Genomic DNA, 27,957 nt, shown 5'->3' on the forward strand with positions numbered 1-27,957 from the left:
GAGTTTGAGGCCAGCCTGGTCTACAGAACGAGTTTCAGGACTGGCTTCATAGCTGCTGAGAAGCCTTGTCTCGAGAAGAAAAAAAAATATGTTGTCTATCCCATTGTATTCTGGCAAATATAGTCTATGAATATCTCAGAGGAACCTTTTGTAAACAGGCATTCTAATGTTTAATGTTTACCATTTCCAGAAAACTATACCATAGGAATAGCAGTTATTGCACTTATTTATTTATATATTTACTTATTTATTGGATTTTTTTGAGACAGGGTTCCCTGTGTAACTTCCCTGGATGTCCTGCAACTTTCTCTGTAGACCAGGCTGGCCTCCAACTCACAGAGATCTGCTTGTCTCTGCCCTCTAAGTGCTGGGATTAAAGGCATGTCCCACCACCACCTAGCCATAATTATGTTTTTGATTTAAGTCATTTTATATTATATTCCTTACCAATTTGTAAGGGAAGTTCACTTTTAAATTTAAAAATTACATTTATTTGTTTGTTTATTTGAATGTATGCTCTGCATGCATGCAGAGGTCAGATGACATCTTGTGGGAGTCAGTGTTCCTGGAGATCAAACTCAGGTCCTTGGGCTTGGTGGCAGGCCTTCTTTGTGCTGAGCCATCTAATCTTGCAGGCTTGCTCACTGGCTTGTACTTTGACTTTTAATGAATGAGGGATTCAGTTCAATACTCAAATTTTTCTTCTTTCCCTCTTTTTCTTTCTTTTTTTTTTTAGGATTTTCGAGACAGGGTTTCTCCGTAGCTTTTTGGTTCCTGTCCTGGTACTAGCTCTTGTAGACCAGGCTGGCCTCGAACTCACAGAGATCCGCCTGCCTCTGCCTCCCGAGTGCTGGGATTAAAGGCGTGCGTCACCACCGCCCGGCCCCTCTTTTTCTTAAGAACGGATGTATCCCAGGCTAGCCTCAAGCTCCTTCTGTCTATGAGGATGACTTTGGATTTCTCATTCTCTTGTCCCCACCTTCTGAGACCTAGAAATATAGGTGTATGCCAGACATGTTATTTATGTTGTTCTGGGGATCAAAATTCATGCTTTATACATACTAGAAAGCACTATACCAACTGACATATATTCCAGTCCCCAACATTTTCAAATATAAGTAATCCATTTTATTATTGGTAAAACTTTTATATATCCTTGTAATTTTAAAGTTTTACAGCTGGATAAATTTGAACAATCCTTCATATCTCTACTTTAATATATTTAAACTGTTTTATTTGAAATTTTCTTAGATTTATCATTCGTGCATTATAAATAGCAAATATTGTAAAATGTCCATATTTATTGAAATTTGTTTTCTAAAGGCCAGAATTTTCTCCTATGTAAAATAATTCCAGGCAGGTTATCTCCTTTAATGTTTTTCTGTCTTTCAGTTTATAATTAGAAGAAAATGCACTTTATTATTTTGAGTGTTTTAGTAAGATTGCTTATATTCCAAGACTGAATTCGCTGCCGAATTAACTTCAGTTTTATGTTATAATTTGAAAAGAAGATAACACAAAAATATGATAGTTTAGACAATAAAGAGAAGCAGGTTGAGATGTAGTTCAGTGGTAATCATTTGTTCACTAAGCATGGAGCTCTTGGTTCATTTCCTGGGAGGAGCAGAAAGAGGTGCAAAAGAATTTATATAGGAAAGGATAAATAATGGTTTTATTTTTCCAGTGAAGTAGTGTTTTTAAAAAGTCTCACAGACTTTCCCAGATTCCCATCTATATAGTTTATTTTCCCTGGGATTTGTCCAGCTGTTTTGCCATTAGCTGCCTGTCAGCTGCGTGTGCTTTGCATTGCTTTCAGAGGATATCAGTATTGAATGTTTACTTGCATGTAGCATATGTACTGTGTTAAATGTTACAGTTTCAATATAACTTCTATGAAGATTTTTTCCACTCCAGAGCTTTGCAATGTATGAAGCTTGTGGTCCTCTCACTGACTGCTGCCTTCTGTTCTCATACACACCTTGTTTGATGAGCTGTTTAGTATTATTCTGATTTTTTTTTGCCTAAATGCTATTTTCTTGAAAGTACAACTTACCATATATGCTGAAGGATTCTGTATTTTTACCTTTCTTTACTTTCCCCTCCTTTTTATTTCCTTTTTAATATTTAGCTTCAGTTCTGAGCTATTATAAACTACATTCCTCTTATGTACATAGTTCATGTTTCCTAAGTATGCTTATTCTGGCTTCTGAGTGGTGACTTGACAATGGTTGTAACACTTGGATTTTGTCTTTGTTCAGCTACAGCCCCATCTGTGCACATCTGGGATGCAGTGAACAAGCAGACATTGTCTATACTAAGATGCTCCCATTCAAAGGGTGTGTGCTCCGTCAGCTTCAGTGCTACTGGGAAGCTGCTGCTGTCTGTGGGGCTGGACCCAGAGCACACCATTACCATTTGGAGATGGCAGGAAGGTAGGATTCTTTTCATTTGTGTGATTAAAAAACCAAAACAAAGCAACACATACACAAACAAAAACAAGCCAACAAAAGCTTACACGAATACTACGACTGTATGAATGCTCTCTTTTAGCATTTGCCTTAAGTTGGGAATTGAAGCCATTTTTCGTTATGGTCCTACCAAACATATAGCACACAGTTGGTAGCACTGTATGTGTGCCCTTAAGAAACCCCAGTTAAGCTCACAAAACATGAAATAATGAAACCAGGTAGTATTAAAAAATGATTTGCAATGATTTCCTTTCAGTAGAAACTGTGTTTTTGCTAATGATTTGATTAGTTCTGAGATATTTTAGTAAAAAATGAAAATTGTAAGGCATGGGGCACTTGCTTTTAATCCCAGCACTCAGGAGGATGATGCAAGAGGATTGCTGTGAATTTGAAACCCTTCTAGGGTTACATATCAAATTCAAGAGTGTATTGAGATCCAACCCAGAGCCTGGCACATGCTACACAGGTAATCTCCCACTGAACCACATCTCTTACCCATGAAACATACACACATATAAACACAATGCACACATGCATAAGCATGCATACACAACATACATACATAACACATACCTACATACAGATGCACACCATAGATAACATACATAACACACACATATACATATATAACATAACCACATGACACACACATGCTCCCCACATACACACATATATAGCATACACTCATATACACACACGCACATATAAATACACGTACATATACCCACACGTGCATGCATATACATGCATACACTCATACACATGCCTATATTCACACACATACATACACACATAAACATTCATACACCTATACACATATCCCCCTCCCCACAGCACATACTACATACTCATGAAAAGATGTACACACACACACATTCTGTTCTGAGACAGGGTCTCTCTTTGTAGCCCTGCTGGCTTGGAATTCACTGCCTTTACCTCCAGAGAGTCCTGGGATTGAGAATGGAAGACCAATAGAATGCATTCCCCAACACACTCTAGACAGATCATTTAATTTATATGAGGAATTAATGTAACTACATAGAAAAAGGTATGGTCCTTAAAATGGCCCCTAAATTGTCACAAAGTAGCCGCAAACACGTGTTACTTGTAAAGATGTGTGCACCAGCGACTGCAGGTCGCATGGCTGTGAAGTAGAGCAAGTGCCAGGGCCTTCTGCAGACATTTGTGTTTGGGTTGTTTTGTTTCCTTCTTAGCTGTGCGATTTGAGGAAACTGTTCAGTCCTGGCAATTAGCTCCGTTCTTATACTAACCTGTGAAATTTTTGTTGTGTCTTCTGTATCAGGGGCCAGAATTGCCAGCAGAGCTGGGCACAACCAACGCATTTTTGTAGCAGAATTTCGACCAGATTCAGATACCCAGTTTGTCTCTGTGGGTATAAAGCACGTGAAATTCTGGACCCTGGCAGGAAGGGCTCTTCTCAGCAAAAAGGGGCTTCTGAGCACACTGGAGGATGCCCGGATGCAGACGATGCTTGCTGTTGCATTTGGTGCAGTATGTCTGTTAAAATGCTGTGTGATGGTGTGTCTTGACTTGAAGTGTTCTTGCCGTATATTCATAAGCGCCATTACTACTGACTAGTCAGTGCAAATCCTGGTCAAGGATATGTCATCTTTAAAAAATCTAGTCCTTTTAGACATTAAGGGGTGAGTGACATTAAACATAAGAAAGTGAATGAGATAGTTACTGTCAAACGTGTGCACCCTCGGAACATTACCATCCTCCAAGCTTCATTGGTCATATACTTGTCATGCTGCACAAGCTGCGATCCCAGCCATCCTCGTGCTTCCTTGTGCACCTCCCGTGTGTTATAGTAAAAGAAAAGGAAACCAGGAAAGCCATGTTCAGTGTCTTCAGGGCGCTGGGGTTTAGTGTTTCCTTCCCTTTCTGTCACCAGAACCACTGTCCATCTTGTAGTTGGAAATACTTGGGGCTAGTGTCTGATCCAGGGGAGCAGGGAACTGAGGCCAGAGAACACAGTCCCTGCCCTCAGTGGAGTGTTCAAGAGTCTCTTGCTGTCTCTCATTCCATCCGCCTGGGTCTGTAGTAGTTTATAACCACCTTTTCTCCTTTAATACCCTGCCTTGGCTAGGCTTTTCAAATTCTCTTCAAATTCTACAGAAAATGAAGTAGATTTTTTTTAAATGTGAAATATACATTTTAAGAAAGAAAGTTACAAGTTTAGAACAGTTGAACACACTTAAATATTTTTTTAAAATGACTAACAATATTAAATAAATGGAACCTTTTGTTCATTCTTAATATAAGAGTATATCCATTTGTTTCTAGAAGGAAACCCCTATTGGAATGATCCTGGCACTGGATCTGTCCATGTCTGTAGATGAACTTTCTTTATTCATAGTTACTTTGTAGTCAAGTGCCCATTCTTGGTAAAATAAATAAATAAAAAGTAAATAATAAACTTAACAGCTATTACAAGAGAAAAATAGCTTTTTAATGTGTGAAGCAGTAGTGTGGCCAGGATATTTTCTCACAAGATAGCTTTATGTTCAGTTTAATAATTTTTCAGATGTCACATGATGACTCCATGTTGGAGACTGGACAGAGAAAAGGAGAGAGGAATGCTGGTGTTCATAGCTGAAGCGTGCTCTAACTGCAGAGAGGCACCAAGTAGCGACTTTCCTAGATCTGCGGGAGTTAGTGAGGTCTTCGCTTTGATAATAGATTTATTTTCTGTGGCAGAATTCTTTAGCAAACTCATTATTTTTCACTCCCTATTCCTAACCACCCCTTGTTTTCACTCTTAGTGTTTAGTGACCTTTGGATTAGCTCTTGGATGGCTGGAGGGCCCTGACTCGAAGAAAAGTGTCAGCTGGAGTTACAGTATTTTAGGAAAGATTTGTCCAAGGCTAGTCCCACTAACAAAGGACAGATTTAGGAAAGGAAAGGCCCTAAGGGAACTAAGCGTCACTCAGCCCCCTCTCCTGGGTTCAGTGTTGCCCACTCCACTTTGCATGTGCTTTGTCAAAGCAGGTGAACTAGCATTCTGCTCACGTAGAGGATGACATCTGTTCGACCTCTCTTTGAACTTTTGATGAGTTTGTCTCCCCCCTTCCCCACTCCTTTTCAGAATAACTTGACGTTTACAGGTACCATCAGTGGTGATGTCTGTGTGTGGAAAGATCACATATTGTGTAGAGTGGTGGCCAGAGCACACAATGGGCCTGTGTTTGCCATGTATACCACCCTGCGAGACGGGCTGATCGTGACTGGCGGCAAGGAAAGGCCGTGAGTCCTCTTCATACCTTACTGACTGTGTGTGCATTTGTGATCTACCCAAGACCTAAGTTGGGTGTTCTGGCCTCCTCTAGGCTGCACAGATTAATTGCTCATTTACTTCTCCTTTGTTGCTAGTTATGTGTGATTTTTGGGGTCTCTTAAGTCTTGTCTTAAATAATGTTTTTTTTTTTTTTTTTTTTACATTTTAGTTTTTATTTATTTTTTTAATTTATTTTGTGCATGGGGGTGGAGGGAAATATGTGCCCAGGACATGTGTAGAAATCAGAGGACAACATGTGGAAATGGGTTCTTTCCTTCTACCATGTGCATTCCAGGAGTCAAACTCAGGTCAATTGCTTGGAGTCTCATTACCCACTGTGCAATCTTGCCAGCCAACTTTTGGGCATCTTAGATAAACCTGAACTGCAGTCAGAGTGCTACTTGTCTGAGATGGCCAAAGGCAGTTGTGCTTCTGATTAAGAATGATGTCCCTAGTCCTTGTGTGCCTGCATCAGTATTGCTGACAGGACATGAAGGGAAACCTTTACTCTAGAAGCCAAGTTATGTCTTCATTGCCTATTGCCTCCCTCCCTGTGAGGCTCAGAGTCACGGTAGTGAAAGAGGAGACACAGAATGCTAAAGACAGTTTCTGAAATCATTCTTACACGACCTCAGTCATAAGCGTGACTTTCAAATATCCAAACAGTAACCAGATACTTAAAATTGATTTCTGGGCTGAGGTGAGGGCTCAGTGAGTAAAAGTGCTTACTCTATGTGCCTGATCTCCTGAGGACCACCCTGTACCCACAGAAAAGCCGGAGAAGCCAGAACAAGGAGCACAAGCACTTGTAATCCTGGCACTTTCCCACGGGGAGAAGCCCATCCAGCTTGTTTGGATAAACTTCAGAGAAAGCCTATCTAAAACATGGTGGAAAGGCAAGGACTGACACCTGGTGGTGGAAATGCATAGAAGTCTGTGACCACATACATCCATGCACAGGAACACACACCAAAAAGTAAATAATACATACATACATACATACATACATACATACATACATACATACATACATACATAGATGAGATCAAGGGTCTGGAGAGATGCCTCAGCAGTTATTAGCATGTACAGCTCTTGCAGAGGACCTGAGTTCAGCACAGCACTCATGCTGGGCAGCTCAGAACTACCTGTAACTCCAGCTTCAAAGGATCCAGGGCCCTCTTCTGGACTCTGAGGGCACCTACACTCATACATGCATAGACCACCCCCACACACAGATATGTATACACATAATTTAAAAAATTATATTAAATCTTCTAAAAAATCAAATTAAAGGTGGGTATGACACATGTCTTTAATCCCAGCACAGTGAAAACAGTGGCAGGTATATCTCTCTGAGTTCATTGAGGCCAACTTCTCTACTTGAATAGTTGCCTCAGGGAGGCAATGAGACTGCCTCAAACCACTTGCTCCCTACCCCTCCCCCCCCCAAAAAAAACAGATAAAAGCCATTTGCCACCAGTGTAGTCCTCTGGAAATTAAAAATTGACACACAGTAACTACAAAGTTCAGTTCTTTTGCTACAGATTGGCACACAGTTACCTACTGAGCATTTTTGGTCTGCTGTTTCTTTAATGGGAAGGTGTGTTTTCTCCTAACGCAAAATGAAGGAATTATTTTTCAGTTTTTTTCAAGAGAAAATCCCATAAATGGCTTTATTTTATCCTTTGAATATTACTCCAAATATTTGTATTTCCCATACCATCTGATTTTGCACACCTTTACTAATAGCATGCTATAACAGGATATTTTAATAATTATAGGATGTTTAATAAATGTGCTGCCCTTTTGGCCTTTAAAAGTAAATTCTAAGGCACAACATCTATAATGCTTTTTCTTGTTTTGCATTTCAGTTATCTTTCTAATGTTAGAAATTTTTTTGTGAACTAGGTGTGTGGCATGCGCCTTAAATCCCAGCACTCGGGAGACAGAGGCAGGTGGATCTCTGTGAGGCCAGCCTGGTCTACAGAGTGAGTTCCAGGACAACTAGGACTGTTACACAGAGAAACCCTGTCTCAATCCCCCGCTCAAAAAAAAAATCTTGTGGGGCTGGTGTGATGGCTTAGCAGGTTAAGACATTTGCCATACATGCCTGGGGATGAGTTTAGTTCCCAGGTAAAGGTGGAAAGGGAGAACAGATTCCAAAGTTGTTCTCTGACCTGCAGATGCACACCATGGTATGTGTGTACACACACAATCTTTGAAAACAAAACAATCCTCTTTTCTGCATTTTCTTAATGGAGAACTATTATGAGAAATTTATTGTAATATAAAGTGGACTAAATAAAATTATGTTTGTGTCAGAAGAAAATATTTCACAAAATAAAGTTTACCAAACTGGAAGCACCCTGATAAATAAATAAATATTATATATAAATATTATATATTTATTTATTATTTATTGTATGTATCCTTGACTGATAATTTAGAATACTAGAAGTTACAAATAGGGTGTTTAAAATATTCTGTTTAAAATGAAAAGTATTGTAGTAGTCAATTATAAACACTTACTTGGGTTTTTTTTTTTTTTATTTACCTAGGTCAAAGGAAGGAGGTGCAGTTAAACTGTGGGACCAGGAACTGAGGCGATGCCGGGCCTTCAGGCTTGAGACAGGACAAGTCACAGATTGTGTCCGGTCTGTGTGCAGAGGCAAAGTAAGGTGTCCCTTGAGCCAGTGCGATGCAGCAGCAAACAGAGCAGCTGTGCTGTGATGACTGCACTCTGTAACTTAATAACCTAGACTTGATTTATAGGGTGCTGTTATGTCCACTTTTACTAATACAGAAAACTTGTGTCTAAGCGAGTTTTCTTTAAACCTCTGTATTGTCTTGAATCTTCTGATTGACTTATGGTAAGATAGGTTGAAGATCCTCACCACTGACTCGTTTTTATTAGAGCAGCTCTTTTCATGTGTCCAGCAGCGGCATTTTCCCCATGCTACTGACCATACCCTCAGGAGTTCCTCTTAGGGACCTCTATTCACATATGGCTAGGGTCTTGACATGTAATGCAGAAAGGAATGTCTGGGCAAGCCAGCATGAATGAAGTAGAGAAGGGGCTTAGCGGGGCACGAGAGCTCTTAGGAGTTGGGAGTTTTTACGATATGTTGCCCAAAGGTTGCAGCTATGTTCAAGGTTAAACGGAGCTTGTTGTTTTAAGATATGTTTGTTCTGTGTGTATGGGTGATGTTCTTACATGAGTATCTGTGTACTTTGTGTGTTCCTGGTGCCCACCAAAGCCAGCAGTGGGCATCAGATCCCCGGAAACTATGGTTATAGATCATTGTGAGCTGTGGAATCTAACCCATATCCTCTGCAAGAGCAGCGGCTGTTCTAAAGTACGAATCTAATCTGTATTTCTATCCCTTAAGCAAAGTTTTAAAATTAAAATTTACAAATTAAATTTTAAAATGAGCTAGTTTACTTATCTTAAAGAAATTCCCACCAGGCGGTGGTGGCGCATGCCTTTAATACCAGCACTCGGGAGGCAGAGGCAAGCGGATCTCTGAGTTCGAGGCCAGCCTGGTCTACAAGAGCTAGTTCCAGGACAGGAACCAAAAAGCTACGGAGAAACCCTGTCTCGAAAATCCAAAAAAAAAAAAAGAAAGAAAGAAAAAAAAAGAAATTCCCTTTGTAAATGAGATTTTAAAGTAGCTTATAAGATGCACCGTTTAGGTTTATAAGTGAGGGATGAATGCAGATGAAGTTAAACTCAAAGATCACCTATGTTGTAGTCTTGCCTTGACCTCCTGAGTGCTGGAATGACAGATGTGCACCAACACACTCAACTCAGCTATGGCACTCTGAGTTCAGCTCTCAGAAAAGGGGATTATTTATTTTTAGAAAGTCTTACTAGCTGGGCACTGCCTTTAACCCCAGCATTCAGGAGGCAGAGACATGTAGAGCTCTGAGTTTGAGGCCAGCCTGGTCTACAGAGTGAGTTCCAGGACAGCCAGAACTACACAGAGAAACCCTGTCTCAAAAAACCAAAACAACAGACAAACAAAAAATAAAGTCTTCCAGAATGTTTGGGGTGGGGGTTGTTTTCTGTTTATTGATTTGCATTCAGCAAAAAACCAACAAAACAACAACAACAAAACAAATCAAATACCTGAGTGAGGGCCTTCTTTCTCTTTCAGCTTTAATTTCCCCTATTTTGCTTCCTCTAAAAATAACAAAACCATGTCAGGCGGTGGTGGCACACGCCTTTAACCCCAGCACTTGGAAGGCAGAGGCAGGTGGATCTAGGCGAGTTTGAGGCCAGCCTGGTCTACAAGAGTTGGTTCCAGGACAGCCAGGACAGTTACACCAAGAAATCTTGTCTCGAAAAACCAAAAACCAAAACGAAACCAAATAAAACCACCCCCCAAAGAAACAAAACCTCATACATTTCTATGAAAACTGTTAGGCACTTGTACTGTGTGCCTATAAATCAAATGCATGTGCTGTCCTATCTGTATACTTAAATCCTAGTTAAGTTTAAACATTCTTCTGCTGAGACAAGTTCTGCTGTGTGGTCCAGGCTGGCCTGGAACTCGCAGTCTTCACGCCTCAGCCTACCATGTGCTGGTATTACAGGTGTATGCCACCAAACTTAGCAGTTTACTTTTCAACTAAAAGATGAATTCTAGTTCTTTTTGTGTCTCAGTGCACTTTTTCCCACTCTGGAGGTCCTAATATTATTATAGTCAAAGCCAAAACTCTGAATATTGAAGAGTACAGATATATCACTGTAGAGAGAAGTTGTCTCTAGCACAGACTCTACCATGCAGTAGCCCAGGGATGTTGCCATTATGTGTCCCTAGGAAGAGAAATGTTTGTATGAGCTAATGATTACTTTGCAATTAGATTAGTTCAAAGCATGTAACTGTTGTATTGCATTAAGTGGATTGGTCCCTCTGTGTTTCAGGGCAAGATATTAGTTGGGACAAGGAATGCTGAAATAATTGAAGTTGGAGAGAAAAATGCAGCATGTAACATTTTAGTTAATGGTCATGTGGATGGGCCAATATGGGGACTAGCAACACATCCTTCCAGGGATTTTTTCCTTTCTGCTGCAGAAGATGGGACAGTGAGACTCTGGGATATTGCTGATAAAGTAGGTATATACAGTTTTTTAATGAGAGGTTACAGTTTTTAAGAAGTGCAACTAGCTTTAGCTTGATATTGAGGTTTGAGGAAAACTGGTTTCAACTGTAAATGTTTCCTGTGATTCTTGCTTCTTATGCAGAAGATGCTAAACAAAGTAAATTTGGGACATGCTGCGCGGACAGTGTGTTATAGCCCTGAAGGGGACATGGTGGCTATTGGAATGAAAAATGGAGAATTTATTATATTACTTGTGAGTTCTTTGAAAATATGGGGAAAGAAGAGAGACAGGCGATGTGCAATCCATGACATCAGGTTAGTCAACAGATGAAATAAATTTTCTAGTTGATTTTTACAATGACCAGCATAATTAAAAAAAAAACAACAACAACAACAACTTGCCCATACATCCAGAATAGGTCCTGACATGTAATTCCTTATTTATTTTTGCAGTATGGAGATACCCATGACCTGATGCCTTTGAGGCAAAGGCTCTACTCCTTGAGCTACACCCCTAGCATTTATACATGTTATATAAGCTGCATGCTGGTGTGGTTATATTTAAATTCTTCTTGTTAAATAAAAAAATCCTAACGAACATAACCTATCTTATGATACCAACTACTAGACGTGTGCAGTAAACTGCCTGAGAACTGGTTTGTGCCGTTAATATGAAAGCCAGCAGCCATCCAGAAGTTTGAAAACCAAGGTTAAAATTACCTTTGCTTAATCCCAGCAAGGCTTCACAGGTCAACTGTGGCCTTCCTCCCCAGAGCTTCTCCTTGCTTTCCCAGTTCATTCATTCAGGCAATACTAAATAACTATTTACCAGAATTCAAATTAACCAAAACTTTTTTTTTTTTTTGAAAGATTTGCCGTGTATATATGTAGGCATACACATACTACAGGGTGCACAAGTGGTGGTCAGAGGGCAACTTGTAGAAGCTGGTCCTCTTTCCACCATGTGGATTCTGGGAACTGAACTCAGGTTTGGCAGGCATGGCAGCAGGAGACTTTACCTACTACTGAATGGTCTCTGGGGTCTTTAACCCTTTCTTGATCCTTTCTAAGTGCTTAAACTAATTTTCATAGTAGCTACACTGGGTGTGGGTCTGTCAAAAATGGGTTTTTCCACTGTAAAACCCTTTTTATAAAAGAAATCTCAAGGCTTTTCTTCACCTCTCCATGTCTCTATTGTTACTCAACAAGACTCCTGGGACATTTTTCAAGACTCAGTTTGTACCCTACTGCTTCCTGTGACTGATAGGGGAGAACTTTTGTGATTTACCTTTTAATAAATATTCTTCCAGCTTAGAGTTGTCATTTTACCCTAACAACCCAAGTGAGCTAATTTGACTGGTATTTGGATATTAAGACATCATTTTTCTATCTTATGAAGTATGTTAATTTAGCAATTCTGGAATGTCTTCGGATTATTTTGAAGCCAGTTGAGGTGGTGCACAGCACTTGGGTGGCAAAGGCAGGCGGATCCCTGAGTTTAGTCTAAAGAACAGCCAGGGCTACATAGAGAAACCCTGTCACAAAACAACCAAACCAAACCAATTATTTTAAAATTAGAATTGGAAGACAATATTTAGTATAAGCAAACTGTAAAAATCTTTACTGTTACTAGGCAAATGCAATCTGTGTGCTTGCACAGTTATGTCTCCTAGGTAACTTAAAGCAACATCAAACACACTGATTTTTCAGGTGCTGGAGTAAGACCCTAATATTAAAAACAGTTGAACAATTACATGGGACCTAACTTTTTTTTTTTTTTTAACATTTTATGCATTCAGATTTAGTCCAGATTCCCGGTATTTGGCAGTGGGTTCTAGTGAGAATTCAGTGGACTTTTATGACCTAACATTGGGTCCCACCCTTAACCGAATCAGCTACTGCAAAGACATTCCAAGCTTTGTCATTCAAATGGACTTCTCTGCAGATAGCAGACATCTCCAGGTACAGCATCAATACTGCACCCAATTTCTAAAGATATTTGCTTGTGCATTTCTTTAGTGAATGCATTTAAAACCCCAGGGACTGTACCTGAACTCACGGATCTGTTTTTTCTGTATTACTTCTGTATCCTGCTCTGTGAAATTGAACTTTACTATTTATGTGTACATGTTATGGGTTACATATAAAACTATCATGCCCATTGTCTCAGAAGATAATCTGTGGCAAGTGTTTAGAATCTCATCACTCAGCAGATGATGGCCTCTGGTGTTTACTGCTGTGCGCATCCGCTCACTCTGCTCCTGCTATTCTCACCTGCATCTCATTACCTTCCTTCCATGCTTTCATTTTTTACGTCCTCATGAGGACACATAACAAAGATATCTACTAATAATGGATGTTTCCTCTCGTTTTGAGAACAGGTTTCTAGTGGCTGCTATAAACGGCATGTCTATGAAGTGCCTTCAGGAAAACACCTTGTAGACCATGCTGCCATTGATAGGATCACATGGGCTACCTGGACAAGGTAAATAAACACTTCACTTAAGTGATTTTTGAGGTTGGAGAAGTTGGAAATTATGGATTGGGAATGTGGCACAGTAGCATGAACAAGGCCACGTTTGAGCAGAAAGCAGGAAACCAGCCTAGGCATGGTTGCTCAACTTTGTCCTAGAGTATGGAAGGCAGAAGTGATTCAGGTTCAAGGCACACTTGATCTACATAGCAAATTTGTGACTAGCCAGGGATATATTGCATGACCGTCTCAAAAACAAAAGTAGCAAAGTCTATTTTTGAAGTTATTGCATGATGGAATACATGATTTTGTTATCCTGTCTTGAATTTTAACAAATAAATAGTATGTTGATTCTGGGACCCCTTCCATTTAATTACTATCCTACACTTTATCAGTTTCCATGGCTCAAACAAGTTCTTGAAAAACATTAGTGTAATGACCTTGAATATGTCATGGCATTTTCCTAAGAGATCAACAGTAATAAAGCAACTGGTAGAGCCAGGAGATACACATCTTTATCCTAGCATTTGAGAGGCAGAGGTAATTATTTTTAATATGGTTAAAATGTCTTGTTTTTTGTGGTGCATTTGTTTTCCCTCTACCTAGTATTCTGGGAGATGAAGTTATGGGAATCTGGTCCAGACATGCTGAGAAAGCAGATGTCACCTGTGCCTGTGTATCTCATTCAGGAATCAGCCTTGTGACAGGAGATGACTTTGGCATGGTTAAATTATATGATTTTCCATGCCCAGAAAAATTTGTAAGTGTTTAGTATTTTTGTATTACTTTAGTTGTATCTTAGATGATTCATCTTTTCCCACATTATATAAAATGTTATGGTGCTGATACTAAATACTGTAGTTAAAATTTTATTTCCAAAGGTTTCCTCAAGCTTCCTCAACACCCAAAATAAAAGCTATTAAAAACAAATCTTCCAGGCCAAGTGTGGTGATGCCTGCTTTTGATCTCAGCACTCCAGAGGCAGAGGCAGAGGCAGAGACAGGTAGATTTCCGAATTCAAGGACAGCCTTGTCTCAAAAAAATGAATCTTCCCTATAGTCTCCGGAAACTTGTAGACAAATTTTGATGAGCTTTTGCTAAGTTCCACCCCACCCCTTTTTCAGAGAGAAAAGCTTCCAGGGTCCTGTAGATATGACTACCCAAATGACCTAGTTTGTTGTACACAGACCTGTAAACTGCCGGGGGGCTACCTCCCTACTCTTGTGATAAATTTTGGGAACCTTTGTATACATCACTAATGAGGGAGTTTTGTTTCTGTTTTAGGCAAAGCACAAGAGGTTCTTAGGTCATTCTCCCCACGTGACGAATATTCGATTTACCAGTGGTGATCGACATGTTGTCAGTGCTGGAGGCGATGACTGCAGGTCAGTATTTCAGTCCAGGAAGAGCAGTACTAGTGAAGACTTACTAAAATAATTCATACAGCATTGGTAATGAAGACAGCCAGCATCTCTCAGATGGTAATAGCCAGTGACTCCAAAGCCATTAACCTCATATAAACAAGCAAAAATTATTGTACATGTGATCCGAAAGATAAATTGGCAAAATCTAAAAACCTAGAATGTGATGAACTCCTTGTCACTTTTTTTTGATTGTAGTTTGTTTGTCTGGAAATGTGTACATATGCCTCACTGAACTGCCAGTATAATGCTGAGAAGACTGAACAAATCTCACCTCGAGACCAGTTCCATGACAAAAAAACCAAAACCAAACTCTGCATGGTCCAGTGGTGCTAACTGAAGACAGGGAGGGATGCAGAGAACCATCCACACAGCAGAAGACTGAGAGTTCAAAATGCCTGCTGTATGTACCAACCCATAATCTGTACACTGCCAGATAATTACATTGCAAATGACTGAGTTACTTGATAAAAGCCATCCTCCTCTTATTGAGGAGTGTGTAATTTGGCAGACTTGCCCAGGAGATTTAGGGTACAGCAGTCTTAACAAAAAAATTGAAAAATTTCTCATTTCTAACATTTCTTCAATGAAATATTTCACCCTTGTACAAGGAAAGGCGTAAGTAAGTGACCATCATCCTAAAGTGTCAGTTTAAAAAATGGAAACATTTTTCTTAGGGTAACTTACACAAGCTTTCCTGGCAAATGTTCCTTAAACATTAGTTTAGTGCCCTCTGCAAAGGACACTGCTCCCCAGTCTGCTGAGAACAGATCCCGTCAGCAGCATCTGACGGCTACGTTCTCATGCTGGAGCTGTCAGTCTGTGTCGGAGCCATCTCCATGAAATTTTGAAGCAAAATTATGGCATTAATGGGAAAGTGGTAATAATGAACATTCATTTCCAAGTGTACAGTTTTTTAAGGTTCTGTGATAGCAGTAGCTCTTAACGGAAAGATAATATTGCATATTTAAAGGTATGATCTAATTAATAAACCTCTGTTTATTGTGTAAAAAACCTTAAATTCATACACGAATAACACTGGGCATACATTTTTATAGTTTTGTATTGAAACAAGCTGTTTAACTAGATGTATGGCACCTGTAAGGCTGTTTTCCAAAATGAATGACTCCAGGATCATCTGAAGGAACTCAGTCAGAATCCTTCCATTTTAATGCTGCCAAAGATTGGGACTTACCTTCCAGGACTCTGCTGTTTAGCCTCGCTAGTTTCTTCAACATGAGAACTCCAGTAGACTGCCGTGTAAAACTTATTTTTCTACATGTGACGACACCGAGGATGCTCTACTGGTTGTTTCCATTTTTATTTTACTGTGTAAATTATCTCTGTAGCATAGATTCCCTACCCCAAGCCTCTGAAATCCTGTTTGGTTTGCTATGTTTTCTATGGCTCAAAAATTGTGAATATTAAAACCAGAATGAACACACTGCATCAGAGAACTTTTGTCTAAGCAGTGCTTGGAGCTGGGCAAGTTTTAAAGCTGAAGGCTGATGAAGAAACTTCAAGAACCTTAAGGCATAAGCTCTTCCACTGCTCATGCCAAATGGTCCATCTATATTAGATCAAGTTTTAGAATACACTGGTTATTACATAAAATGGGAGTCAATAAATTAAAGAATTCATGTAAAAAGAAAACCACCTTCAAATTTAAGCATGGTATATATTATAGTTCTAAGGTTTCCCCTCTGGACAGCTTGCCAGCTTTTAGTTACAGAAAAATTTCAGTTCTATAAAAGTCCATAATGTTAAACAAGTAAACCATAAAGAAAAAACCGCTTCCTTTCTATTTTTGTCCCCCAAAGTGGCAGTCCTTGCTGGATTAACCACCAACTGTGAAAAGGATGACGAATCACATTCAATCTGCCCTATAGTTTTTAAATCCAGGGAATTATGGTGTGTACTTGCATTATCAGAATTTATAGCCCAAGACTGCCACCAGTTGTTGTCATCCCACTTGCTTCCTATGTAAATGCATGCCAAAGCACACAGCACACTCCCTACTCTGCATCATCATCAACCATGTCCACTCTCTCTCTCTGTGATTTCTTGTGTGGTTTCATTTAGAACAAGTACTCCAGTTAATTGTTTTAGGGTCAGAGTAAGCCTGTCTATAAACCACAGTCTTGAACAACAAACCATTCAAATGTGGGGCTAGAGCATGTACTTCAGTTGGTAGAGTGTGTACCTAAATTTGTAAAGCCCTGGATTTAATCCCTAGCACCACATATTAAATGGGGCATGTCTATAATCCCAGGTGTAAGCACAGAATCAGAAATTCACAGTCATTCTTGCCTACATAGTGCGTTTGAGGATAGTCTGAAATATGTGAGACTCTACCTTAAAAAAAAAAAACCACTTTTTAATTGTTTACGGTCACTGTCTACTAAATAACAGAAAGTAATTGGGTTGTCACATGTTCTTTTCTTATAAAAAGCTAAACCAGTTAACCTGCCCCCCATTTCTGGTCCTTACTGGACAGTTATGAGAACACATCAATGCACATTTTTAGAAAGTGATAGTTAAAAAGCATAGTTCTGGAAATTCACACAATTTTCAACAAAATTTTTCAGATGAGATGCAATGCTAGAATGAATGCCTTAAATTTAATGGAATGCACTTACAGAATGAAGAATTGCCACCTCACCTGACCCTTTGCAGCAAGCAGCTTTAGGCCCTTGTCTCCTTTGTCCTTTTGCTCTTTCTGATCTTTACTCTATGGGATTAGCATGGCCAAGGCCAACTTATGAAGTGGTGGAATAATTAGCTCAATGCTTTTATCTTTCAATGGAAAGGCAATGACCACAGCAGTAGAAGGGCTGGCTTCACAGTGTTAGACTTTTATAGGCGTGACTTTATTATCCATCCTTTATGTAACTTAACAGTTTAAATTTGGTCCTGAAAATGTTTGAGCTTTTATTATCCCTTTTACTAACCACCTCTTACACTTTAATTTTTAAAACATCAAGTCTTTGAAAAATCAGTTGTCTGTTATTTAAAACATTTGACACTTCTTGCCTTAACAGCTTCAAAAACCACACACATAAAACTTAATACAGTGGCCAAGTTTCATCTTATTGTGACGTTTACCCATTTGATTTCTGTAATTATATATAGTTCTGTCATTTAAAATATACCACTTAAATCTACATTTCAAGAATGATCTTCAGGAGTAACTAAGTATATTTTCTGTGGAGTTATTTCTGACAATATTTTTCAGAACATTGGAATATATATATGTATATTTATACTCTTGTGAGTTCAGTCTGTTTTCTGAAACTTTCTGTATATACTTGTAAAATTTTTTGTATGACTTTGTGATAATGTAGTCCCCCCAAAATTATTTTTAAATTATATGCTAATAGTAAATGGAAGCGTTTCAAGGAATTGTTCATATGTTTTTGCATTTGTCATTCCAACCATGTTTACCCTATACGACCATGTCACTACTTACTTTCACAGAAGGCAAGGGATCTCAGTCCACTCTACCAGAGTAGCACTTAAACTAAGACTCTGTATTATGCTTTTCAAAGCAAATTGATTCAGACATTAAAAACAAAATTTAAATTAGTTGTTCAAACCTGCCTTAGTATTTTGGCCACTCCTATTTCCTCAAAGATGATGCAATATTTGTAACCCAGTGAGAAAACGCTGCATCATCTTTGGGAGAAAAGTGATTCAGTTGTGAGGACAATGGCCTTCAAACGGGCACTACAGCCTTAAGCTACAGGACCATTACCAAAAATGATGTTAAACAGCAATGTACAAACATGCCGTAAATGTTTTAATAGACTTTGGCTTTCTTCAAACTGTCTCCGTCATAGTCAAAACTGTCTTTTTCATCGTCAAAACAAACAAACAAAAAATGTTGAAACCACTTAATAAACTTACAAACTTGAAAAATTAGACACTTCAGTTAGGCAATAAAATTCATATTATGAAAGCAATATATTCTAAATTTCAAAGACGTGACAAGTTCTGTAGAGTATCTCTCATAGAAGATGGAAGCTTTCAAACTCCATGATCTTCTTGCCAGGTAGGACTATGGCATCATTCGCTGAATAAATAAGACCAAAATTTTTTTAAATTAACTTTATAAACACATAAATACAAAACTTCTAGCTAAGGTGTTTGTTCTTTTAAGAATTCAATTACATAAAGGTGATTAAAATTTAAAAATTATGCAATTTAACTTCTAGGCCATGTTAAAATGTTTTGAAACTTCAGTATTTTGCCATCACTAAAGTCTAAGAAAACTGACTTGGGATTTCTTTTACGTTTTTAAACTACGTATGAACATGCATATAGAGGCCAGAGGACAACCTCAAATGTCATCCTCACAAACACTATCCGTCTCTCCGTGGCCTGGAATACTCTTCAAGTAGGCTGGACTGGCTGGCTGACCAGCAAACCCCAAGGATCTGCCTCCTGCCTCTGTCTTCCCAACTCTGGGATTATAAGTGCATGTTCACAATTTTATATGGGTTCTGGGGATCAAACACGGACAGATCCTCAAGCTTGTGAGGCAAACAGTTTAAAGACTAAGCAGTCTCCCTGCCCTGATCTGAGACTGTAGAGCAGTGTGTTAAAATATATACACACAGACAATGCGCTGGCCTAGATGTTATTTTGTACTGTTGATGCTCAGAAGTTAGAGGGGCTGAAGGGTGAATTCAGTGGCTCTCTATTATTCACTGTGCTCTGGATTAAAAAACAACTCATCTGGAGACGATGTCGGTTAAACAAAGTCATCTCTGGGTAAATGTAGTTCACGTTGTAAATCATTTTTGCTAAAAATAAAAAAAATCCTTGTCTGATTTTTAAAAGTACAGAGGAGATAAAAATTCAATTTCCCTCAGATTTGTGTGCCTATACACAGGATATAAATCTAAATGACATTAAAATTAGAGATGCTAACTTAAATCCTCACCTAGTTTGAGGTCGAATCCATTTCAAGGCATGTCTTGGTGGTACAGTAATCGTGGGATGGTAAAACGTGCAGTCTGGTCTTGTACACTGAGTATTAAACCTACAGTGCTAAACACAAACAAGAGAGGAACAAAGGGTCAACAAAATCTGCAAGACAATACAGGAAATACACACATGAGATAAGCAGTCCACTGTAACTAAACTAACAGATGTGGTAATGCCCTCTTGATGCCACTGAAAGCCTTAAATGTACCTCCTCCCGAGACACAAAATCTCAGCAGAATCATAGCAGGATATCTGCTAACATGTGCACAAACCCACACATATGCATAAACAAAAATAAAATGTGCACAGAAGAGAAACCCAAATTTGAGAATGGAAAGTAGAATGTCTTACTTTTGGGTGGTAGAAGGGACATTCCATTTTCTTACAAGCTGGGAAGTAACGGCAGAGCTGACCATTAGAAGATGGTGCTGGTGATGAGACTACTAACAAAAATCAAAATAAAGAATGGTCAAATCTATGTGGCAACATTTTTTAATGCAGTCTGCTGGTATTTTTAAAGTAAGACTCAATTTATAATACCAAGTTCTATCTATCAGTCAAGATAAAATGGCAAAGAAGGGCAGATTTGTTCTTTAAATGGTAAAGTAATTTCTAAAACTATTCTTTTGTTGTTTCATTTCACTTAGAGCCAGAAAATGGCACTTTCTACTTTTTCGCCCAAATACAACAGTGTACAGTGACTAACCTGGTTTTGAAGTCAGTACTGGAACTCTTCTACTGATGTGTGTGAAGGGGCAATCTGCTTTAGTACACTTTGCATCATATTTACAGTTTGGATGCACAAACAAACATTTTTCAGCAAATTTACAATTGGGAAAGGCTCTACAAAACAAAAACAGTTTATTATTCATATTTAACATTCTCAATGACTATCAGTTTTTTGTAGAGGGACTTCACAATCACCATGCATGGCTGGGAAGATAGCGTCACTATTTACGAGCACTTCCTGCTCTTCTAGAGATATGAGTTCAGTTCCCAGCACCAACAACTGAGTGGGTGGACCTCAAAGCTTAGGGTATCCAATGCTTTCTTCTGGCCTCTGGAGGCACCAGCACACATGTGGTATCCAGTCTGTCTCTCTCACATACACACACAGAAATAACTGAACTAGGAACACAGTTCAGTGGTGAGCACGTCTCTAATATGCGTGAAGCACTAGCTTCAATCCCCTGTGGTGGGGAAGCAATTAGTACTTTTTCAAATGAAGCTAAATAACAAAATAGAATACAACTGTATTTCACATCTCGAAGAACTGAACCTCAACGTAGGACATCACAGAATAGAGGTCTTGAGTCATTCCACTTTAGCAGAATATCCAACTCTTACTTTTTAATTCTAAATTTCATTTTTAAATAATATATTTATTTTAATTTTATGTGCATTGATGTTTTGCCTTCAAGTATGTCTGTGTAAGGGTGTTAGATACTTTGGAACTAGTGTGAGTTGTCATGTGGGTGCTAGGAATTGAACCTGGGTGCTCTGGAAGAGCAGCCAGTGCTCTTATCCACTGAGTCAACTCTCCAGCCCCAAATCTTAAGTAAATTAAAAAACAGTAAGCATAGCTCAAGTGCAAGGCACTGTACTATAGAAAGATTCATCCTATAGTTCTTACATGTGTACTTACATGTAAATACTATCTATATTTACAGTAAAAGGACACAATCCAGTCATGGGACCGACCAAACAAAAACCACCACCTAAAAACAATCTCACACAATTCTTTGCATTATATCAGGTAGTTGGCAAGGAAAACTAATCCACACCTACAATATTTTTCATTACTCATATAACTCAATTTACTCCCAACCTAAATAAAACAGATGATGCCTATGAACACATATATACAAATTATATATACAGATTGTATAGTTACACGTGATATATAGGGACCCCAAGGGACCCAGATATTTCAGGATCATAGGTACCAAACACAACCATTTTCAACACACACAAAGCTCTAGGGAGGGTTATAGTAAGTATCAAGTATTTACTTATGAAGCTTCTCTACAAAGGAAAAGAAAAAGTAGGATGCAGATGCAGAGATTAATATGCAAAATACCCATTTGACATTCTTACTCACTTGCAAGGTGAAATGGGATGATGGTATACACACTCATCCCCATTTTTACAAGCAGGCCAGTACTTGCAACGCTCCAGAAGCTTTTCTGGTTTTTGTGCCACACTCAGGTCAGTCATCTCAGCTTCAAAGAAGAATTAAGAACATTTTGTTAATTATGATTTCAGTACAGGGTTTATTCAAATGAATTTGCCCTAAACCCAAGACTCAAAATTGTACGTTCTTTAACGTTTGCAGCCCTATAAAGTAACCCCAATTGATATGGCAATCCTAGTAATGGAACAGGTTAGCAGGAAGGAGATCAGAGTCATCATTATAAAACTACAAGTACACAGGGATTCTGTAGGTAGAACTCAAGTTTTCACCAAAGTCTAAATTTCAGTCTCACTCAGAACTTTTTCTGAGGTATACTGAGTAAGGTACTAAACTCTTCTGGTATCTAAGAAGAAAACAGCTTTTCCTAAAATGGACCAGCACTCCCTACAGGCGGGAGAAGAAGGGGAGAGAGAATGTCATCTAACAGAGCAAGTCTGAACTTGGTTGAGTATAAGATGCTAAGCTGGGAGTCATGTCCAATTACAGTATCAACAATCAATATGGCACGTGAGAATGGGACCTCTAGCTTTCATAAGACATCTGTATGAAAGTAATTTATGGCACCAAATAAAATTACACATGAAGGCCATATCTGCTGCCTTTTGATCTGATACATCATACAAAAAAAAATCCATCGTTGGGTCTTACGTGTTATCTATTCACATCGTTTAGGATGCCAGTTCTCACCTCAGCTATACTGCAGCAGTGGTGCCGAGCTTTGGTGAGCATATCTGGCTCTGCATGGCAGCAGTTCATCTAGACACCTCGGCAAAAATCTAACATCTGTGAAAGTCACCTTGGTCAGAACCAGATTATTAGATAAAGAAGGTGACACTTCTGCTCTAGAAACCCAACTTCTGTCCTTCCTCCATGAGAACATGGCAGCATCATATGGTGCAGACAGGAACCTTACCAACTACTGTGTTATATCTGATACAGATCTGTGTCTATGTTACTTTGAAAAGAGGACTAGGAGGTCAGCCCTGCAATGAATGCTTACTCAGCATCCATAAGGCTTGATCTCCTAAGAGCAAAAAAGAAAAATAAGAATTTATTTTATAATATATAAGTGTTATTTGAGAATTTCTAAAGAAAACTTATAGCACTGGAAGGGGGAACCTCACTCACTTTGAGATGATCTTTGTCCCATCTCTGCACTGCTCTATATACAAGACTGTGGTACACACATGAAGACCCATGACAAAGGAAAGACTAGATACCAAAGAGCAGTACAGTCAGAAAAATTAAGTAGCTACTCAAAAATAGTATTTTTTAACTCAAAAGTAATTGTTTTAAAAAGTTGGTCTTTTACAAGATGACTTTCTTAGTGAAGAAAATGTGAAGCAATGTCTTTCCTATACTGACATTTTACTTCCTAAACTCTTTGCATTTGAATTTTCAGAGGTAAGTTTACTTACTAAACTCTTTGCATTTGAATTTTCAGAGGTAAGTTCACTTTGTATTGAAAGCTGTAAAGTGCTGCCCTGTGACGGGCAGTGGGAGATGGTGTGTGCGATTGGTTAGCGTCTTCAAACACCACCAAAATACCAACCCAAAGACAAAATCTCAAGTCCGTGCTTGCACTAGGTAAGGAGCAGTTTCCAGGATCCGCAGGCATCTCTCCTGCAATACCATGTCCTCACTGCTACAGTGTTTCAGCCCCAGTGTCCAGCAACAGTGAAGGAGGTGCTCTACCCATCCCTGCTGTCTCCACAAGGGCCACGGCACTCACACAGATAGGCATACCCATGACTAACATGTTACTGACATTGTCATGGCTTCATCCCACAGATCAACAAGGCCTAGCAGGGAAACTCACCTTTAAGGAAAGTGGATCTTAAGAGAGCCAAGTGTTAAGCAATTAAGCAGTAACACTAAACTTTCCTTATTTTAAACAAAGCATGCAGGGCCATTAAAAAAAAAGTGCATTCCCTACTACATTTTTTTACTGTTAAAAATTTTGCTTTACTTAGGCTCACACTTGCAGTTTCTTCTACAAACCAAGACACTGACTCACAGCAGGAAAAGCCTCTCAAAAAGTGTTTCTCACTTGTGGACTCATGATCTATACTAGTTTACTCTATTTTTAGTGGCTGAAGAAAAAGTATCAATGTATATTTATGTCTCTGACAAAAAATATTACTAAGTAAAGACTTGGAAATTTATTGCTTTTTCCTTGAATCTGTTCATTTTTAAGATTTAGTAATTAGCCGGGCGGTGGTGGCGCACGCCTTTAATCCCAGCACTCGGGAGGCAGAGGCAGGCGGATCTCTGGGAGTTCAAGGCCAGCCTGGTCTACAAGAGCTAGTTCTGGGACGGGCACCAAAGCTACAGAGAAACCCTGTCTCGAAAAACCAAAAAAAAAAAAAAAAAAATTTAGTAATTAACTGCTTAAGAAGTGTATCTAAATCAGGAATGACAAGTATAGTTAGGGGATGGAGAAAAGGCTCAGTGCTCTGAACCTGCAGAGGACCCAGGTTCAGGTCCCAGCACCTGTGTGGCAGCTCACAGCTGTAACTATTTCCAGGGGATTTGATGCAGCAGCAAGCATGCACAGGCTGCCGCACTTTCATACGTGTGGACAAAATACTCACGTAACATAAATCTAAAAGAAAAAAAAGGAAAGAAAGCATAAAGGATTGATGGTACTACACCTGTCACTGGCATCCATGAGGTAAGAAGTGTTGAAAACACAAATGGCTGCCTAAAAGCATGGTGCCATTGGAATGGGGTTCACTGAGTACTAATATCAATAAGGTCTTTCTGATACTCCGAACAAGCATTCTGTCAGATTAGGTAAGAAATTCCTTTCAGAGAAACAATACTAAGGTGTGGAAAACACCAAAATTGAAATCCATCTTTCTCTCAAGTTAAGTTTACGGCTGCTGGCACATGAGGAAAGCAAAAGTTTCTCAAGGAAAAGGCAACCAATGCATCAAGAATGATGGATGGTTCATCCTTCAGCAATCACAATATAAAGAGATATTGTAGGTCACAATGACTGGACTTCATTTTAACACTAGCATCACAGAACACCCAGGAACAAGCACAGGGAGAGTATGAATCGACCTGGTGGTTTTGTGTAACAGAAGAAAAGAGGCTACTGAATAGAAATGTAAGTGGGGCCTCCAACCAATAATTCACTCAAGACAGAGAAATAGGCCAAGACTCCCTTCTCAATGACAGTGGGCTGAGAAGGCAAAGTCTGAGCTCTCAACACACCGTTAGAAAAGCTACCATCTGGGTCCTCAAGCTGCCTGCTCATCAAATGCAACTGCTGAGGGTGGAGGAGACCTCTGAGTCCCTTGTTTGAGGCTGCAGTTTGGTTTACGGATTTCATTCCTTCAAAGCACATCTCCTCCTCTTGATCTGACATGTATCCTGGGGGGCTGGGGACACCATCCAGCGTCACTATAAACTTGGGACTTGCAGGTTTATCTGGTTGTACAAGATCTCTGCCAGACAGATAAAAAATACCATAGAATTAGGGAAACAAACACAAAATGTTGAGCCTCCTAAAGTCCTCTTCAGCAGAACTGTTACTCCCTCGCTTTGCAATTGGTTCATTAAGACAGTCTTAGCCTGACTTCCTGCTATAGCATAAGTAGAATCCTGCTAACACGCAACGGCCATGGCTAGCAATTGCAGCAACATCACCAGTAACCTTTTAGCCTGTACTTATTAATAATGACAATATCCTCTCAACTCTGACTCCATTGTCCATTTGATCCTTATGGGGTCAATATGGAAATAAACCAGAAACCAAACCAAGCCAAGCCAAAGAACAATTAGCATGGGTGCTCCACGCATCCTGGCCATCAGCTTTACTTTTATACTGACTTTGTCATCTGCACACTTGTTTCTTTACTGCACACTCTGCTTTCTCAGGAAGGAACCACACAAGCTTTCACTATTAACACCCTGCAGAAGGATTTTCTGATTTCAGTTACCCAGTTTTTGAAGTTCGATTCCCTGGGTATACATTTAAGAACAAAACAGAACACTAAACCTTTATCAATGGAGTCCAATTATACTCTGAGCTTTTATTTCTATTTAATGGATTTCTGAACAAGAAAGATGAACTCGAATTTGTGAAAACTGAATTCATGGCCTAACCATGACTGAATAAAAGCACCATCTAGTGGGAGCTACAGGAACAGGGACACTGGGAACTAACAACTGCCCTGCACTATCTAATCACACAAAGTAGCTACACAAGAAAAAAAAAAAACAAAAAACCATCTACCGTGTCTGCATAAGGTGTCCTGAAAGTACCCGAAGGGCATCTGCAGTCTTCATTCCCGACTCCTGGTTTGGTGTCACTACTATTTCCTCAGACAGCTTTGGCTTCTTCAGAATAAATGATCTTGTATCTGCATGGACCATGGATTCCATGTCATAGTAATCTGAGCCAAAAAAATTGGCCATAAATGTTTACTTTTGAATATACCTTTTATTCTCAAAATCACACATGTGAGAAGAATGTCAATCTTTTATATTATTACAATTACTTGTAAAGAAAATCACAACTAATCTCTACTCAGAAATAGGAATGTCAATCTTACTCCAAACATCTTTTCAGAGAACTCAAGACAGTCCTTTCCTCATGTGGCATATTGCAAATGACATTCTCTGCCTAGAGTGGAGAAAGGCCTTCCTATAGCACATCTTTTGGGATATTAACAGTACACAGTAAAAAGAAAAGCTACTTTTTTTTCAAACCAGAAGGAATTTAAGAATCTTCGTGTTTCCTAAAAACTAAAATTCAAAAACTGTTGAGCTACTTTTCCAAAATAGGTTCTATTCATTCTTCACAGTAATATTTACAGAAAATACTGCCTGGTAAGAATTCAGTCAGCATAAGTTCTACCCAGCTGTACACAGAAATCTATTTTGAAATGGAACTTTAAGATGAATGTGTGTCACACTAACTTTCAGTGCAAGCCACAAGCTCAAATCATCTACAGTATCTACAGACTGACTACTTCACAGAATGAGTAAGTTCTGAGTGGGGATGATAACCTATCAGTATGTCATCATATGACAAAAGCTAATTGTCTTTTAAAACCAACAAATAAAAAGAGAGCAAACTTCAGGCTATTAATTCACTGAATGGTTATTTACTGAGCAACCAAGGACTGTGCGAGGTACGTACATAAAAAGGAAAAGAAAATCAGGCACACACAATTCTACAACAGCAAAGCCAAGAAAGGGAATGAAGAGGTGCTGGTAGAAACATGAGGGAGGCACCTCCTCCAAAGAAAAGCTTGCTGAAGATGAATATGTAAAATAAGTATTGAAAGAATGAGTTCGAGGATAGCAGGGAGAGTCAGAGAGCCAATACAGGCAAAGAAAAAACCACACGGAGCAAGGAAGGCCTTTCACAGGCACGGAGAAAAGGGAAGATGTGTGGAGTAGCTAAAAAGATGCCTGTGACGGTAGGGGAGGGGATTAGCTATGAAAGAATGTAATGATGGATCACATGCCTCACTATTTTGGATTTTGGTCTGGAAAGAATAAGAGATTCTTGAGTAGGGAAGTAACACTATCATCAGGTTTCCAGAAAAATAGCTAAAATACTCTCTTCTCATGCTGGGCACGGTTATAGAGATCTTTAGTCCCAGCACTCAGGAGAGGCAGATGCAGGAGGATATCTGTGAGTCCAAGGCTAGCCTGATCTACACAAGGTATGTTCCAAGCCAGTCAGGCCTACAAAGTAAGACCCGGCCTCAAATAAGTAAACAAATAAAAATAAAAGCTGCCCCACCCCCATTCCTCCAGCACATGACAAAGAAAAAGCACATGCTCCACACTCCATCAACCACAGGACTTCACAGGGACTGCACTGCAAGCACAAGTAGGGAAAGTGAAGTGGGTGGAAGAAAAGACATGAAGTGAAATTACAGTACAGGGAGAGGAGAAGCCAATATAAAAACGTCAATTTTAGAATTATTTAGTGTGAAATCCTCTGGGGTTCCTACCTATTTAGAAGGAAGGTAAAAATTTGC

General features: G+C 39.2%; 2 protein-coding genes across 11 annotated transcripts in view; one reads left to right on the forward strand and one right to left on the reverse strand.

Moving 5' to 3' along the window:
• Window positions 1–15,940, forward strand: part of Eml5 (EMAP like 5) — a 114,017-nt gene extending 98,077 nt beyond the window's left edge. The window contains exons 34-44 of the mRNA XM_057782639.1: window positions 2,259–2,432; window positions 3,772–3,980; window positions 5,578–5,735; window positions 8,325–8,439; window positions 10,694–10,882; window positions 11,015–11,187; window positions 12,672–12,834; window positions 13,254–13,357; window positions 13,952–14,105; window positions 14,630–14,730; window positions 14,965–15,940. Coding sequence (XP_057638622.1) covers window positions 2,259–2,432; window positions 3,772–3,980; window positions 5,578–5,735; window positions 8,325–8,439; window positions 10,694–10,882; window positions 11,015–11,187; window positions 12,672–12,834; window positions 13,254–13,357; window positions 13,952–14,105; window positions 14,630–14,730; window positions 14,965–15,001 — 1,577 coding nt within the window. The 3' untranslated portion in view covers window positions 15,002–15,940. The remainder of the gene's footprint in view (window positions 1–2,258; window positions 2,433–3,771; window positions 3,981–5,577; window positions 5,736–8,324; window positions 8,440–10,693; window positions 10,883–11,014; window positions 11,188–12,671; window positions 12,835–13,253; window positions 13,358–13,951; window positions 14,106–14,629; window positions 14,731–14,964) is intronic.
• A 31-nt stretch (window positions 15,941–15,971) lies between these two features.
• Zc3h14 (zinc finger CCCH-type containing 14) overlaps window positions 15,972–27,957 on the reverse strand; it is a 45,540-nt gene continuing 33,554 nt past the window's right edge. For 3 of the 10 annotated variants that reach the window (XM_057782631.1, XM_057782628.1, XM_057782636.1), the window contains 7 exons: window positions 26,196–26,355; window positions 25,172–25,404; window positions 21,857–21,977; window positions 20,462–20,598; window positions 20,107–20,198; window positions 19,712–19,818; window positions 15,972–18,838 (listed from right to left, as the gene is read on the reverse strand). In XM_057782631.1, coding sequence (XP_057638614.1) covers window positions 18,832–18,838; window positions 19,712–19,818; window positions 20,107–20,198; window positions 20,462–20,598; window positions 21,857–21,977; window positions 25,172–25,404; window positions 26,196–26,355 — 857 coding nt within the window. In that variant the 3' untranslated portion in view covers window positions 15,972–18,831. The remainder of the gene's footprint in view (window positions 18,839–19,711; window positions 19,819–20,106; window positions 20,199–20,461; window positions 20,599–21,856; window positions 21,978–25,171; window positions 25,405–26,195; window positions 26,356–27,957) is intronic. The other 7 variants (XM_057782632.1, XM_057782629.1, XM_057782638.1 and 4 more) reach the window with 4 other exon arrangements.

Source organism: Chionomys nivalis, chromosome 10, assembly GCF_950005125.1.
Source record: "Chionomys nivalis chromosome 10, mChiNiv1.1, whole genome shotgun sequence".
Classification (NCBI taxonomy): domain Eukaryota; kingdom Metazoa; phylum Chordata; class Mammalia; order Rodentia; family Cricetidae; genus Chionomys; species Chionomys nivalis.